The sequence below is a fragment of the Fundulus heteroclitus genome, chromosome 22, assembly GCF_011125445.2.
Source record: "Fundulus heteroclitus isolate FHET01 chromosome 22, MU-UCD_Fhet_4.1, whole genome shotgun sequence".
Lineage (NCBI taxonomy): Eukaryota > Metazoa > Chordata > Actinopteri > Cyprinodontiformes > Fundulidae > Fundulus > Fundulus heteroclitus.
In genome coordinates this window covers 2577767-2594638 of record NC_046382.1, presented here as the reverse complement: position 1 = coordinate 2594638, position 16872 = coordinate 2577767, and the positions used below count along the sequence as shown (strand labels likewise).

The 16872-nt window shown below is 42.4% G+C and overlaps 1 protein-coding gene across 1 annotated transcript in view; it reads right to left on the bottom strand.

Annotated features, from left to right (window-relative positions):
* LOC118557027 (NACHT, LRR and PYD domains-containing protein 12-like) overlaps positions 1–15559 on the bottom strand; it is a 45655-nt gene extending 30096 nt beyond the window's left edge. Inside the window, exons 1-4 of the mRNA XM_036125896.1 lie at positions 15521–15559; positions 7174–7252; positions 6786–7014; positions 44–1844 (exon numbers count right to left, since the gene is read on the bottom strand). Coding sequence (XP_035981789.1) covers positions 44–1844; positions 6786–7014; positions 7174–7252; positions 15521–15525 — 2114 coding nt within the window. The 5' untranslated portion in view covers positions 15526–15559. The remainder of the gene's footprint in view (positions 1–43; positions 1845–6785; positions 7015–7173; positions 7253–15520) is intronic.
* Between the last annotated feature and the right edge of the window lie 1313 nt (positions 15560–16872).

Sequence of the window (16872 nt, the reverse complement as noted above, 5' to 3'; positions counted from 1 at the left end):
CAGACTTCTCAAAAATAAAAGCAGCAACAATCTGTGTCCTTACAGAGCTTTGTTGGAGGCTTTAACCACTGGCAGCAGCCTCAGGAGAACCTCCTCTGAAGCAGAGTATTTCTTCAGGTCAAACACATCCAGATCTTCTGCTGATGACACTAAGATGAAACCCAGAGCTGACCACTGAGCAGGAGACAGTTTATCTGAAGAGAGACTTCCTGAACTCAGAGACTGTTGGAGCTCCTCCACTAGAGAACGATCCTTCAGTTCATTCAGACAGTGGAACAGATTGATGCTTTTCTCTGCAGACACATTCTCACTGATCTGCTCCTTGATGTACTGAACTGTTTCCTGATTGGTCTGTGAGCTACTTCCTGTCTGTGTCAGCAGACCTTGTAGGAGTCTCTGATTGGTCAGCAGTGAAAGTCCCAGGAGGAACCGGAGGAACAAGTCCAGGTATCCATTTGGACTCTGTAAGGCCTGATCAACAGCTCTCTGATGAAACTTCAATTTAGGCCTCCTAAAAAATAGGAGGCCTAAAATCCTCTTAGATATTGATTGTGTTTCATCCATCAGGTTTACACCAGAGTTGATGAAGGTAAGATGAACATGAAGAGCAGCCAGAAACTCCTGAACACTCAGATGGACGAAGCAGAACACCTTGTCCTGGTACAGCCCTCTCTCCTCTCTAAAGATCTGTGTGAACACTCCTGAGTACACTGAGGCTGCTCTGATATCGATGCCACACTCTGTCAGGTCTGATTCATAGAAGATCAGGTTTCCTTTCTGCAGCTGATTAAAAGCCAGTTTTCCCAGAGACTCAATCATCTTCCTGCTCTCTGGACTCCAGTGTGGATCTGTTTCAGCTCCTCCATTATACTTGACCTTCTTCACTTTGGTATGAACCACCAGGAAGTGGATGTACATCTCAGTCAGGGTGCTGGGCAGCTCTCCTCCCTCTCTGGTCTCCAACACGTCCTCCAGAACTGTAGCAGTGATCCAGCAGAAGACTGGGATGTGGCACATGATGTGGAGGCTTCTTGATGTCTTCATGTGGGAGATGATCCTCCTGGCCTGCTCCTCATCTCTGCATCTCTTTCTGAAGTACTCCTCCTTCTGTGGGTCAGTGAACCCTCTGACCTCTGTCACCATGCCAACACACTCAGGAGGGATCTGATTGGCTGCTGCAGGTCGTGTGGTTATCCAGAGGCGAGCAGAGGGAAGCAGTTTCCCCCTGATGAGGTTTGTCAGCAGAACATCCACTGAGGTGGACTCTGTAGCATCAGTCAGGATCTCCTGGTTCTGGAAGTCCAGAGGAAGTCGACTCTCATCCAGACCATCAAAGATGAACAGAACCTGGAAGTGTTCAAAGCTGCAGATTTCTTTGGTTTCAGTAAAGAAGTGATGAACAAGGTCCACCAAGCTGAACTTTTTCTCTTTCAGCACATTCAGCTCTCTGAAGGTGAATGGAAATATGAAGTGGATGTTCTGGTGGGCTTTGCCTTCAGCCCAGTCCAGAGTGAACTTCTGGGTTAAGACTGTTTTCCCAATGCCAGCCACTCCCTTTGTCATCACTGTTCTGATTGGTTGATCTCTTCCAGGTGGGACTTTAAAGATGTCTTCTTGTCTGATGGTTGTTTCTGGTCTGTGTGGTTTCCTGGATGCTGTTTCAATCTGTCTGACCTCATGTTCATCATTGACCTCTCCAGTCCCTCCCTCTGTGATGTAGAGCTCTGTGTAGATCTGGTTCAGAAGGGTTGGACTTCCTGCTTTAGCGATCCCCTCAAACACACACTGGAACTTCTTCTTCAGACCAGATTTAAGTTTAGGTTGACAAACGGCAGCAAAATGTTCTAAATTAACAGAAAAAGTGAAATCAGGAAGGAAAACTGTTAGATATTACATGAAGACAAAGGTTGTTGGAGCTGTTGAAAGCAGTTATTGGATATTAACAGATAATTTACAGGCATTGTGTACGTCACAGATGTTAAATACATGGATAGGGGCAAAGGGACTAAAGGAAATGGTCAGTTATCTCCTGGCAGCAGATACACTTGTATAAACTTGGACTCCATGCTATTCTACAGTCTGCCAGATAATACCCAAGTGGTGACCAGTTTCTACTGGCAAAATGAGAGGAGCTGGATGAGGAAATTGGCTTTTAGAAAGACTTGTGGGACCAACATGCAGAACTCATCCTTCCTTTTTTGCCATTTTTATACCAGAGCCTCAGTACTGATCTATACCATTTCTGTAGTTTGTTTTGATTCAAAGTGTTAGAGTATAGAATTCTCTTTCAAGAGTCATTTCTATACTTTAACCCTTTGAATTCAATGTTTCAATGCCTCTCTGGGATAAAAGTTCTGGACAGAACGCACAGGCGTCTTACTGCTGACAGGGGGCGACCTGGAAGAAGAAGACCACTATTTTTTTCAACCTTTATTGAGATTAGGTATAACAGAACACAGCATACTTCAAGCTGAAACATAAAAAACACCGAAACAATAATGATAACAATTCAATAAATAAGAACCATATTGAAGTATAATGCAGCGTAAATTTTTCCTGCCGAGGTCTGAGCGCCAAACTCTTAAAATATTGTATCAATAAAATTCTTCTAATTGCCTTTTCTTTCTGTGTGAGTTTTTCAGATTGAAATGCTAATTAGCAAAGATTCCAATTATGTTTTGAATAACAAGGATAAATCTTCAACTAAAAAGCTCTAGGATCAAAATGTTAAATCTTCAGCCCTTTCAAGTTTACTTCAGGGCTAAGTTAAATTCAGGCAAAGTAAATATTGCCTTTTTAAAAATCTTTCCCATTTTATTACAATTTAAATACCTTTCAATTCAAATACAATGGGAACGCCTCTCCTTGGCCTGACACCTTACTGTGGTGGAGGGGTTTGAGTGTCCCAATGACCCTAGGAGCTATGCTGTGAGGGGCTTTATGCCCCGAGTAATGTCACCCATGGCAGACAGGTCCTAGGTGAGGGACCAGACAAAGAGCAGCCCAAAGACCCCATATGATGAGTACAACAAATGGACGTTGTGTTCCCTTGCCCGGACGCGGGTCACCGGGGCCCCACTCTGGAGCCAAGCCTGGAGGTGGGGCACGCTGGCGAGCGTCTGGTGGCCGGGCTTTTACCCATGGAGCCCGGCCGGGCACCTCAACTGGCTCCACGTCAAGAGGAGCCAGTTGAGGTGGCTCAGGCATCTGGTCAGGATGCCTCCTGGACGCCTCCCTGGTGAGGTGTTGCGGGCACGTCCCACCGGGAGGAGGCCCAGGGGAAGACCCAGGACACTCTGGAGGGACTATGTCTCTCTGCTGGGAACGCCTTGGGATTCCGGAGGAGCTGGCCCAAGTGGCCGGAGAGAGGGACGTCTGGGCCTCCCTACTGAAGCTGTTACAGATGGACGTGTGGATGAAATACCTTTACTGTCCCACAACAACGGGATCTGGGTGTGACAGTGGCAAAAACAGGTAGGCTTGGACACCAGACTTATGCACAAGATTAATTTATATGAAAAAAGCAAAATTTAAAGGTAGCTGTACAGTAATGAAGTGAAAGAAAAATACTGTGCAATGATAGATAATAAGAAAATAAAGTGTCTAAATTAAATAGAAAAAACCTGTTTGTTTACAGAACAATATTTTTGTCAAACTTTTTTGTACCACAAATTAACAACTGCAAAGACATCCACTGAACAGAACCAAACGTTCCTCTAATTATATAGTTCAGATATTTCTCAGGTTTTTAGTGGAACCTGCTCTTAAAGTTATTTTAATTCTGCAGTGAAGAAGTTCTGCTTTGATGTCTCCAACGTCTTTAAACTAAAACCCAGATGCTTTGTGTTCTCCTGTCCCTCATAGTTATTTTACAGAACAACCCCACAAACTCACTCTTAACTCACTGCTGCACTCACTGCAACCCTCTCTGTTTTCACATAATGGTATAGCCCTCACGTAATTGGCCGTTTGGCCACCACGTTGAGCTATAAGACAAGTCCTGGCGAGAATGGAAAGGTGAGGGTCGAGCAGCGAGAGAAGTGCTGATCTTTGGCTGCTAGAAGCCTGGTCGATACCAGGCAGCTAGCTGCACAGTTTCTTTTCTGGTAAATTTAAAGTGTCCCTACACCTTTAAAATGTTAGTTCTCTTTGTCCGCTTTTTTGCCTGTCTCCATAGTGGACATCAACACTTGACATCTATGTATTAGCAAGTTAGGCTATGATTAGTGTTAGCTGCCTGGCCGGCACAGAGTGCACAGAATAACTAAACAATGTAGCCAGGCTTCAAGGCAGATAATTTTGCCTCGAATCATTCAAGGAATCATGACAGCCCTAATGATGATATCAGACAGAGGGTTGCTTGATGAGGCTTCAAACAGGCTCACTTTGGCTTTCTTCAGTTTCTTTTTCCTGTCACAGCTCGACATTTATGTCTCTATGAATTACCTGTAGGAAAACTGCAGACGTGTTATGCAAATTTCCCATGTGCTTCCTTCTTTTAGCCAGTTAGAAGTTTATTTTCCTAGAGCTCAGTTGAGTTAAATCTACTCGGCAGCCATCTTGGACCGTTTTTTTGGGTCTACAGGCCACAGAGGAGATGACGTCACAGCCAAGAGGCCCCATGAAAGGTTTGTCTCCTTTTTAAATATCTCCAGTGGCAGTCTTGTAAGCTCCTGAGTGAGAGGTTTTGTATTTTTGGGGGCAGAGAAATGGTTTAGAATAATAGTTTGCAAACATGTAAGAAAGAGAGAGTAATGTGTGCCCAGCTCGCCCTTCACTACCGGAAACTTTATGAACAGCCAGCTGGTCTATTCAGTTAAGTCGTCTGTGTCTGCATGCTGCAGTTCTGCCTATTTCTCCATGAGTTCCAGCCACTTGCTTTGTCTGTTCTGGTGGTCCCCGGTCCACATGGCCATTTGGGTTTGGCACCGCCTACATCTTCTGGTCCTCTGCTCATCCCTGCAAGCTAGCACTTTCAGCCTTAACTCATCTGCCAAGTCTGTTACTGTCTGTCTTCCTCACCCTCCGTTATTCATCCTCTGAATAAACATTTAAACATATCTCTGTGTATGGCTGAATATCCGGTTCTCCTGCAGCAATCTTAACAGAAAGGGGGCCTGTAGAGACTAAGCATCACTAATTACAGATGATTCTCACCGGGGGTTAGCAAATCTCTTCTCAAGAATAATAAATGAAACATCTGTGCTCAAGTCAACTAAATGTAGCCCGCTTATATACTATGTAACCAGTAATTACATTAATTATGCAACTATTTTGGACAAGGTGCAAAATCAGCTCACTTAAAGTCTTACCTTAGATCAATTAAAATATAAACAGTTGCATACATTTAAAATAGCACTAAAATTCACCTGGTGAAAATCACCAGAAAGAAATAAACACTCAGTAATAAGCTAGTAATCCATTGTCCTAACGAGATAAATATTAATAACCTTGCATATAAGATGAATTCTCGTGGTATTTGTGTGTTCACAAACACAACTGAATCCATCTTTTACTGCTTCGGCTTCAACCGTTTATGTCCGAATCAAAAACAGTGCGGGCCAATCACATTGTGGTACTATGGTTCAAGGCGGGACATACCAGTAAAGCAAAGAGCTGACAAAAATTAATATTGCAGTGCAGGAAAACGTGCCTGTAGCTGCTGCTATAACATCTGTTCGGTAAGAATCCATAATTTCTTCTTTGAAAGAAGAACAGGAAGGAATGTCTTGACTAGCTTACCTTCATGTGGTTTGTCATTGCAGGTGCTGCTCACGCTTTAATTTGATACAGTGACTGGTTTAAACCAACCTTTGATAGGTGGGCACTAGGTGTCGCTTCACCCTGTCAGCACACAGCAGACCCAGTTCATAACGTGCAGAACGTTGAGTGCTACTCATTATAAACTTGGCTGGACAGGTTATAGTATTAATGTGCTCTTTATAAGCCAATATTTCTTATATTTTTTGCTGTTCTTTTATGTTTTGTTTAGCTTGTGTTTATTTTTGTTTGCTTTTATTTTGACATCTCCAATACCATGCAATAACTTCATCTAGAAAAATGTCATAAAGGATTATTTTAAAAGATTTAAAGATGAAGATGCTAAACTATGGAGATAAAAGAATTAATAGATTTAATTTGTTATACTTTCCTAGAATCAGCCATAACTTGAAAACCATCATGTTAATTTGAGACGAAGGGGACCAGGTTTTGACTGCAAGCTTTACCTCAACATGAACAGTGACAATAGCGTTTTATGTCTGAGCTGTTGCTTACCCAAATGCTAAACGGAGGTTCTACATCTTAAAAAAAGTCCACCTTCTTACAAAAATAGACTTTCAAGACAAGGTAAGAATCATAATTAATATTGGACATGCACATATAAGTAAAGATGACTTAATTAAGCTAAAAATAGACCAATTTATTTGAGACTAACTGACATCTTCTTGCCAAAAATGGTGATTGCTTAAAACTCTCTGCTTTTCCGTTCCTCTACTGACTTTACTTAAAACTCTTTCTCTGCTAATTTCTTTGTAAAGAAACCTGATCAATGTTATTGGAACATGCTAAAAGAAGAGATCTAGTCTCTTTGAGACATTCTCAGGTGTGATTGGAGAACCAAACTGCCCAAAAAGGACATGAAGGCTCCTAAGTACACACATGAAAAGGTAAGAGCAAAATGATCTTCTGAAGTTCTGATGTGAATAAATGTGATTCCATCTCTTCAGACATCAGTAAATGTGTGATTTATCCATCAGGTTATATCTTGGTAGAAATCCTCTTACTGCTCTGCAGACGGTCAGCCAGCTCCTCCTGCTTCATTCTCCTCAGGAAGTTCAGAGTGATCTTCATCAGTGCCTCTCTGCTGCTCCTTCTCTGCTCTTCATCCTCACCTTCCAGCACCTCCTCATCATCTCTCTGACTCTCTGAGCAGTCTGGGTCATCTGGACTCAGAACCTTCTGGATCTTCTTCAGCTCCTTCTTCACAAAAGTGACAATGTTGTCCTCCAGCAGCTGGAACAGAATAATATATGAAGGACACATCAGACTGAGATCATGGATCCAAACATCAGAACCATGTTGGACAGACTGACGGTCCACTGGTCCACAAAGTCCAGCATGGAGACTACTGAACAGAACCGATGGAAAAGTAGTTGTTGTACATGTACAGACCATAAATATGGAGTCCAGGTGGGTTTGATGCTGCTGGGCAGATGGACCTCTGGGAACCTCTGAGTTCTGCTGGTCCACTCTGTGGAGGAACCAGAACAATTAGGAAGGAAGTCAAAATTCATCCAGCAGCTGATGCTGGTGGGGACAGTGACCCAGAGCTTGAGGTCAGTGGAGTTGAAGGTTCTGTCCACACAGGTCTTCAGGACAGTGAATAGAACATTTAGCAGGTTCTGATGACAAGATATCACACTCTCGGCTCCATAATTTAGACCTTGTTCTGACATATGGCATTGATTGTGAAGAATTAACAGTATTTCCTCACAACCCTGTCCTATCTGATCATTTTTTAATAACATTTGAGTTTAATCTAACTGAGTTCTCCACCCCCAAAAGAGGGTTCAATTATAGTAGATCTTTATCGGGTAATGCTGTATCAAAACTTAAAGAGTCTGTCCCCTTTATAATATCCTCAGTATTCCAGAAATGCCCTGTAGATGGCAGCATTGCTGTTTCTTCCCATTCACAAATCGATACCTTTGCTAACAATGTGACTTCCTCATTGCGTTCTGCATTAGACAATGTAGCTCCCTTGAAAAAGAAGCTGATTATTCACTCAACTCAACTCAAACTTTATTTATAAAGCACATTTAAAACAACCGGGGTTGACCAAAGTGCTGTACAGATAAAAGATAAAAACTGAATGCTAAAATACATAAACACAATGCAAAAAGAAAAATTGAATGCAGATAAAAATATAATAGGATAAATGTTTCAATTTAAATAAAATATTAAAATAGATTATAATTTGCCAAATGTCCACATAGACTTGATTAAAAGCCAGGGAAAAGAAATGTGTTTTTAGAGAGGATTTAAAAACCTCCAAGGAGCCTGCCGATCGAATATGCCAAGGAAAGTTGTTCCAGAGTCTCGGTGCCGCTGCTATAAAGGCGCGGTCACCTTTGGTTTTAAGTCTGGTTTTAGGCATGGCCAGTAGCAACTGATTAGAGGATCTCAGTGTTCTGGCCAGGACATGGATTTTGAGAAGCTCAGTCAAATACTGGGGGGCTAGACCATTAAGAGCTTTAAAAACAAACAATAAAATTGTAAAATCTATTCTAAAAACAACCGGAAGCCAATGCAGCGAGGCTAGAACGGGTGATATGTGGTCACGTTTACGTGTGCCAGTAAGGAGACGGGCAGCTGCATTTTGTACCAACTGCAGACGGTGTAAAAGTGAGTGGTCCAAGCCAGCATATAATGAATTACAGTAATCTAATCTTGTATTAATAAAAGCATGGATTACAGTCTCCAGATCTCTGCGTGGCAGGTACCCTTTCACTTTTGATAAAATTCTTAACTGGTAAAAACTGTTTTTTACGACCGAACTAACCTGGTGATCGAATTTCAACCTATCATCAAATATTACACCAAGATTTTTAACTGATGATCGAATGTTAGGTGTAAGAGGGCCCAAGGAGCCAGGAGGAAAAACTGCTGGACTACAACCAAACGTAATAATTTCGGTCTTATTTTCATTTAGATTGAGGAAGTTTGAGGTCATCCAAGATTTTACATCGTTTAAGCAGTCAGAAAATGACTGTACAGGGTTGTTGGATTTTGATACTAAAGGAAAGTAGATCTGAACATCATCAGCATAACAAGGAACACAGGAATAATCACCTGTGAATAATCACTCTCACCCTTATTCGGGTGATCAAAACATTGTTCCTTTAAGCCAAGCCAATAACGACCCTGACGACTCCTCGTTACAGAGGAGTGGACCAGTTTCGGTCCAATCTCCTGGCGTAATGGCTTTAACGACCGCCCATTACTAAGGGGTGGTCCTGTTTCTGTTGAATTTGCATGTTATCTAAGCCATTACAAGGCTTTGTTTACCAATTGTATAAACCTTGTTACTCCACATTACTCCAGACTTTTTGAATTGAGAAAGCTTCATGGAGAGGAAGCGAAACGTCTTCAACTACGGAAAACAAGTCCAGTTGCTTTGTTTTTTACCTTTTTTGGAATGACCATGACCTGGGTGACTGAGAATCTTCACCAGCATTATTCACAGGAAGCTGGCTCCCTGGTTTAATTCAGAGCTGCGTTCCTTCAAGCACAATGTTAGGAAATTGGAGAGAAAATGGTGCTCTACACACCAAAAGTAATGCTACTTAATCTGGAGGGACAGTCTATTGTTGTATACCAAGACCCTTCGCAGAGTTAGAGCAGCATATTTTTCATAATTAATTGAAGAGAATAAAAATAATCCTAGATTTCTCTTTAGTACAGTTGCCAAACTTACTCAGAGCCACAGCTCTGTTGATCCATCCATTCCCTTAGCTCTTAGTAGTAATGATTTTATGGGATTCTTCATAAATAAAATTGATGCCATTAAAAATAAAATAATTGGCATCCTCCCAAACATGATTACCTCGTCCTCAGTAAGTGAGGCAGAATTGGAGGAATCTTTAGAACCTTCGCAGTGTCTGAACTGTTTAGAAGCAGTAGAGCTTTCTGAGCTATCTAAAATTTTAGCTTCATCTAAACCTTCTACCTGTATGTTAGACCCAATCCCAACCAAGTTGTTTAAGGAGGTATTCCCTCTGATCAGTGGTCCTATTTTAGACATGATTAATCTATCCTTAGTAAATGGATATGTACCACAGGCTTTTAAAGTAGCTGTTATTAAACCTTTACTTGAGAAACCTTCTCTTGATCAAGATGAGTTAGTAAACTACAGACCTATATCTAATCTTCTTTTCTTATCCAAAATTCTTGAGAAAGTAAATGCTAATCAACTTTGTGAACATTTACAAAGCAATGACCTACTTGAGGAGTTTCAGTCAGGCTTCAGAGCTCATCATAGCACTGAAACAGCTCTGGTGAAGGTCACTAATGATATTCTCATGGCCTCAGATAATGGACTTGTGTCTATACTTGTCCTGTTAGATCTCAGTGCTGCATTTGATACAGTTGATCACAATATTCTCCTACAAAAACTTGAACATACTGTAGGGATTAAGGGGAAAGCATTAGGCTGGTTTAAATCTTATCTGTCGGACAGATTCCAGTTTGTTCATGTTAATAATAAATCTTCCTCAAACTCTAGGGTCACCTGTGGAGTACCACAGGGTTCAGTCCTTGGACCAATTCTATTTACTTTAAATATGCTTCCGATTGGCAAAATTATCAGACAGCATGGGATTAATTTCCACTGTTATGCTGATGATACTCAGCTATATTGATCCATAAATCCTGATGAATCCAATCAATTACTTCGACTGCAGTCATGTCTTGATGACATCAAAAGCTGGATGACTTTAAATTTCCTGCATCTAAATTCCGACAAGACCAAAGTTGTAATCTTTGGGTCAGAGTCTTCAAAAAATAAACTTCTTAACCAATCACTTAATCTGGGTGGCATTAACTTGGCCTCTGGTAAAAAAGTAAAATATCTTGGTGTTATTTTTGACCAAGACATGTCATTTAAATCTCATATTAAACAGGTTTCCAGAGTTTCCTTTTTTCACCTCAGGAATATCGCCAAAATTAGAAACATTCTGTCCAGGAGTGACGCTGAAAAACTGGTCCATGCATTTGTTACTTCAAGGCTGGACTATTGTAATTCTTTACTATCAGGAAGTCCACAAAATGCAGTTCAAAGCCTTCAGCTGATCCAAAATGCTGCAGCAAGAGTTCTGATGAAAATCAACAAGAGGGATCATATTTCTCCTGTTTTAGCTTCCCTTCATTGGCTTCCTGTTAAATCAAGAATAGAATTTAAAATTCTCCTTCTAACGTATAAAGCCCTTAATAATCAAACTCCATCATATATCAGAGCTCTGATTACCCCGTATGTTCCTAACAGAGCACTTCGCTCTCAGACTGCAGGTCTGCTGGTGGTTCCTAGAGTCTCTAAAACTAGAATGGGAGGCAGATCCTTTAGCTATCAGGCTCCTCTCCTGTGGAACCAACTCCCAGTTTTGGTCCGTGAGGCAGACACCCCGTCTACTTTTAAGACTAATCTTAAAACTTTCCTTTTTGACAAAGCTTATAGTTAGAGTGGCTCATGTTACCCTGAGCTACCTCTATAGTTATGCTGCTATAGGCCTAGGCTGCTGGAGGACATCAGGGTCTAATTTTCTCACTCTACTGATTTCTACTGTTCTCCAGTTTTGCATTGTATTACATTGAAATGACTGTTGTCATTTCAGCTTTTAACTTTTTGCTCTCTCTCTTTTTTTTCATAGTAGGTACACCTGGTCTGGCGTTCTGTTAACTGTGACATCATCCAGAGAAGACAGATCACCCACTACTACCATCTAATGTAGAACAGATTACTAGATCAATGTGTGCTTCTGTGCTTTTTTGTCTCTCTTGTTGTGTCTCTGTTCTGTCTTCTGTAACCCCCAGTCGGTCGAGGCAGATGACCGTTCATACTGAGCCCGGTTCTGCCGGAGGTTTTCCTTCCCGTTAATGGGTGGTTTTTCTTCCCACTGTCGCTTCATGCTTGCTCAGTATGAGGGATTGCAGCAAAGCCATGTACAATGCAGACGACTCTCCCTGTGGCTCTACGGTTCCCCAGGAGTGAATGCTGCTTGTCGGGACTTTGATGCAATCAACTGGTTTCCTTATATAGGACATTTTTGACCAATCTGTATAATCTGACCCAATCTGTATAATATGATTGAACTTGACTTTGTAAAGTGCCTTGAGATGACATGTTTCATGATTTGGCGCTATATAAATAAAATTGAATTCAATTGAATGTTGGAACAAACAACAGAGGGTTGGGACTTGCTCAACAGCGGGTCCGCTGAGTGACGTCACAAAATGGGAGGTGACAGTACTATTCTTGAACAAGATGGGTTCCTCCACATAAACAAGATTAAATGAAAATTATTCTTAATTTAAAAAAACTTATAACTTATTGCACAGTATGTAGTAGTTTTATATTTAAAGTACTTTTAGCAGTTTGATTTCTGATTTTGACCGGACTTCTCCTTTAAGTCCCCCCCCCCCCCCCCCAAAATCTTTTGTTCTGTGCCCCTGTGAAAAAACACTGGCCCCACCCTGGCCCCCCTGCTAAATTTGGTCTAGAACCCCCACTGCCAGGGTCCCCTCCTCTTTAATATCTACATGCTCCCTCTAGCTCAGATAATAAAAAACATCATCAGCTACCATCACTATGCAGACGACACACAGCTCTACATCACCATGTCACCAGGTGACTATGAACCAGTTCAAGCACTGAGTAAATGCCTAGAAGAAATCAATGCCTGGGTGTGTCAAAATGTTCTTCAATTGAATAAAAACAAAACTGAAGTAATAATATTTGAACCATTAGAGGAGAGATCAAAAGTTAGCACACAGCTTCAGTTGCTTCAGCTAGAAACCACTGATCAGGCCTGAAACCTGGGTGTAGTGATGGACTCAGACATGAACCTCCAAAAGCATCTAAAGGCAATTACAAGGTGGACCTTCTAGAACCTGGAGAACATTTCCAGGATTAAAGGACTGGAAACACTGGATTAAAGATCTGGAAACACTAATCCATGCGTTTATTTTTAGTCAAATTGATTACTGCAACGGTGTTTTCACAGGTCTGCCTAAAAAGTGGATCAGAACGCTGCAGCTGATCCAGAACGCTGCTGCGCGCGTCCTCACTAAGACTAAGAACATAGAGAACATGGACCCGGTTCTGAAGTCCTTCCACTAAGACTAAGAACGTAGAGAACATGGACCTGGTTCTGAATTCCTCACTGAGACTAAGAACGTAGAGAACATGGACCCGGTTCTGAAGTCCTCACTAAGACTAAGAACGTAGAGAACATGGACCTGGTTCTGAAGTCCTCACTGAGACTAAGAGCGTAGAGAACATGGACACTGTTCTGAAGTCCTTCCACTAAGACTAAGAACGTAGAGAACATGGACCCAGTTATGAAGTCCTCACTATGACTAAGAACGTAGAGAACATTGGCCCCGTTCTGAAGTCCCCACTAAGACTAAGAACGTAGAGAACATGGACCCGGTTCTGAAGTCATCACTGAGACCAAGAGCGTAGAGAACATGGACCCGGTTCTGAAGTCCTCACTAAGACTAAGAACGTAGAGAACATGGACCCGGTTCTGAAGTCCTCACTAAGACTAAGAACGTAGAGAACATGGACCCGGTTCTTAAGTCCTCACTGAGACTAAGAACGTAGAGAACATGGACCCGGTTCTGAAGTCCTTCCACTAAGACTAAGAACGTAGAGAACATGGACCCGGTTCTGAAGTCCTCACTAAGACTAAGAACGTAGAGAACATGGACCCGGTTCTGAAGTCCTCACTAAGACTAAGAACATAGAGAACATGGACCCGGTTCTGAAGTCCTTCCACTAAGACTAAGAACGTAGAGAACATGGACCTGGTTCTGAATTCCTCACTGAGACTAAGAACGTAGAGAACATGGACCCGGTTCTGAAGTCCTCACTAAGACTAAGAACGTAGAGAACATGGACCCGGTTCTAAAGTCCCCACTAAGACTAAGAACGTAGAGAACATGGACCCGGTTCTGAAGTCCTCACTGAGACTAAGAGCGTAGAGAACATGGACACTGTTCTGAAGTCCTTCCACTAAGACTAAGAACGTAGAGAACATGGACCCAGTTATGAAGTCCTCACTATGACTAAGAACGTAGAGAACATTGGCCCCGTTCTGAAGTCCCCACTAAGACTAAGAACGTAGAGAACATGGACCCGGTTCTGAAGTCGTCACTGAGACTAAGAGCGTAGAGAACATGGACCCGGTTCTGAAGTCCTCACTAAGACTAAGAACGTAGAGAACATGGACCCGGTTCTGAAGTCCTCACTAAGACTAAGAACGTAGAGAACATGGACCCGGTTCTGAAGTCCTCACTGAGACTAAGAACGTAGAGAACATGGACCCGGTTCTGAAGTCCTTCCACTAAGACTAAGAACGTAGAGAACATGGACCCGGTTCTGAAGTCCTCACTAAGACTAAGAACGTAGAGAACATGGACCCGGTTCTGAAGTCCTTCCACTAAGACTAAGAACGTAGAGAACATGGACCCGGTTCTGAAGTCCTCACTAAGACTAAGAACGTAGAGAACATGGACCCGGTTCTGAAGTCCTCACTAAGACTAAGAACGTAGAGAACATGGACCCGGTTCTGAAGTCCTTCCACTAAGACTAAGAACATAGAGAACATGGACCCGGTTCTGAAGTCCTCACTAAGACTAAGAACATAGAGAACATGGACCCGGTTCTGAAGTCCTCACTAAGACTAAGAACGTAGAGAACATGGACCTGGTTCTGAAGTCCTTCCACTAAGACTAAGAACGTAGAGAACATGGACCCGGTTCTGAAGTCCTTCCACTAAGACTAAGAACGTAGAGAACATGGACCCGGTTCTGAAGTCCTCACTAAGACTAAGAACGTAGAGAACATGGACCTGGTTCTGAAGTCCTTCCACTAAGACTAAGAACGTAGAGAACATGGACCCGGTTCTGAAGTCCTCACTAAGACTAAGAACGTAGAGAACATGGACCCGGTTCTGAAGTCCTCACTAAGACTAAGAACGTAGAGAACATGGACCCGGTTCTGAAGTCCTTCCACTAAGACTAAGAACATAGAGAACATGGACCCGGTTCTGAAGTCCTCACTAAGACTAAGAACATAGAGAACATGGACCCGGTTCTGAAGTCCTCACTAAGACTAAGAACGTAGAGAACATGGACCTGGTTCTGAAGTCCTTCCACTAAGACTAAGAACGTAGAGAACATGGACCCGGTTCTGAAGTCCTTCCACTAAGACTAAGAACGTAGAGAACATGGACCCGGTTCTGAAGTCCTCACTAAGACTAAGAACGTAGAGAACATGGACCTGGTTCTGAAGTCCTTCCACTAAGACTAAGAACGTAGAGAACATGGACCCGGTTCTGAAGTCCTTCCACTAAGACTAAGAACGTAGAGAACATGGACCCGGTTCTGAAGTCCTCACTAAGACTAAGAACGTAGAGAACATGGACCTGGTTCTGAATTAGCACCTAAATACATCACAGACTTGTTATCAGTGTATCAACCCTCCAGACCACTCAGGTCTTCTGGCTCCAGCCTGCTCTGCAGAACCAGAACCAGAACCAGACATGGAGAAGCAGCATTTAGTTCCTGTCATGGTTTAAGTTTTGTCTGGCTTCTTTGTTATGTTGTAGTTCACTTAGCTCTCCCTCGCTCAGCTTTAATCACACCTCTGGACACTAATTAGTTTTCATTCCCATCACCTGTCAGGCAGCAATTACCCCTGATCTGTTGCCACCTGTGTTCACCTCTTTATAAGACTCACCTCATCCTGTTCTCGTCGCCGGTCCATAGTGTTCACTCCCGCTCCGTTTCTGCCAGAATCCTTGTCAGCTTTGTTTTTGTTCCAGTCTCAGCCTAGATCCAGCTCAGCTCTGTTCCCACTACAGTTCTCAACTCCTGTTGAGCTGTTCCAGTCTCAAGTCCACGACTCAGACATTCTGGTCTCAAGTCCACGGCTCAGATGTTCTGGTCTCAAGTCCACGACTCAGACATTCTGGTCTCTAGTCTTCGGCTCCAGAGTTCCTCCCGGTCAGTCTCTCCACACGCCTCCTACCGGCCAGCTTCTGCACCCTACATCTCCGTCAGTTAAGAGACTCAGGTTCTTTTCGTCATCCATCATCCACCCTGTTCAATAAACTCTCTTCTAAGAACTAGCTCTGTGTGTGCGTGCTGTGTCTGGGTTCATCCTAGAAAAATATCATGACAGTTCCTATGCTCCACTGATCTGGAACAAACTCCCAGAAAACTGTAAAAGTGCTGAAAGCCTGAGTTCCTTTAAATCAAGATTAAAAACACATTTGTTTAGGATTGCCTTTGACTGTTCTGTTTAAACAGTTCTACTGCATCATGAGTTCAACTTGTTTTTGTCCAACCGTTTTAATGTTCTATTTTGTCTCTACATTGTATTCCTACTTGCTTCTATTCTGTTTTAATTTCCTTTATTTTAAGCACTTTGCATTGTCTCTGTACTGAATTGTGCTATACAAATAAATTTGCCTTGCCTTGCCTTTAATAAAACCCGCTAAACCTTGACTTGTTTCCCTGAGTGCTTCTGCATGTGGGTTAAACACCTGAAAACCATGACACATTGTAAATGGGATTTGGCCGCTGTAACATTTCCTTATTTAATTCAGAAAAATAAAATCAAAGGTTTTTCTTCTACTTGGTTGTAGCGTAGATTATGTAACCTCGCCAGGCTGCTTCCACGGGCCTTGTTTTAATTCTTCTATTTGAAAGAAGTTCTCATTTACACAGAAGCTAATAACACTGCAAGTGTTGTTTAAATATAATCTGGCAAAGTATCATTGAAGCACACATGTTACTGTACATGGGGATAATTCTCGCTTTTGTCTCTTTGGGCATGTTAATAAATTGCGCTGGGTGGATGCTGCCTGGCTTCTAAACACGCAAACATTTGGTTTGGGTCTTTTTCTAGACTAAGCAGGAGCACAACCTAAAGGAGAGACAGAGAAACATCGTCACAGCCTCTCAGCATGAATCTCTGGTGGAGCCAGATAACAGTTCAGGCAGGGCCATAAAGTGTGTGTGTGTGTGTGGGGGGGGGGGCACCACCCAGTCTGGCACCAGTGCTAAAGGCTGATATGGAGTGAAACT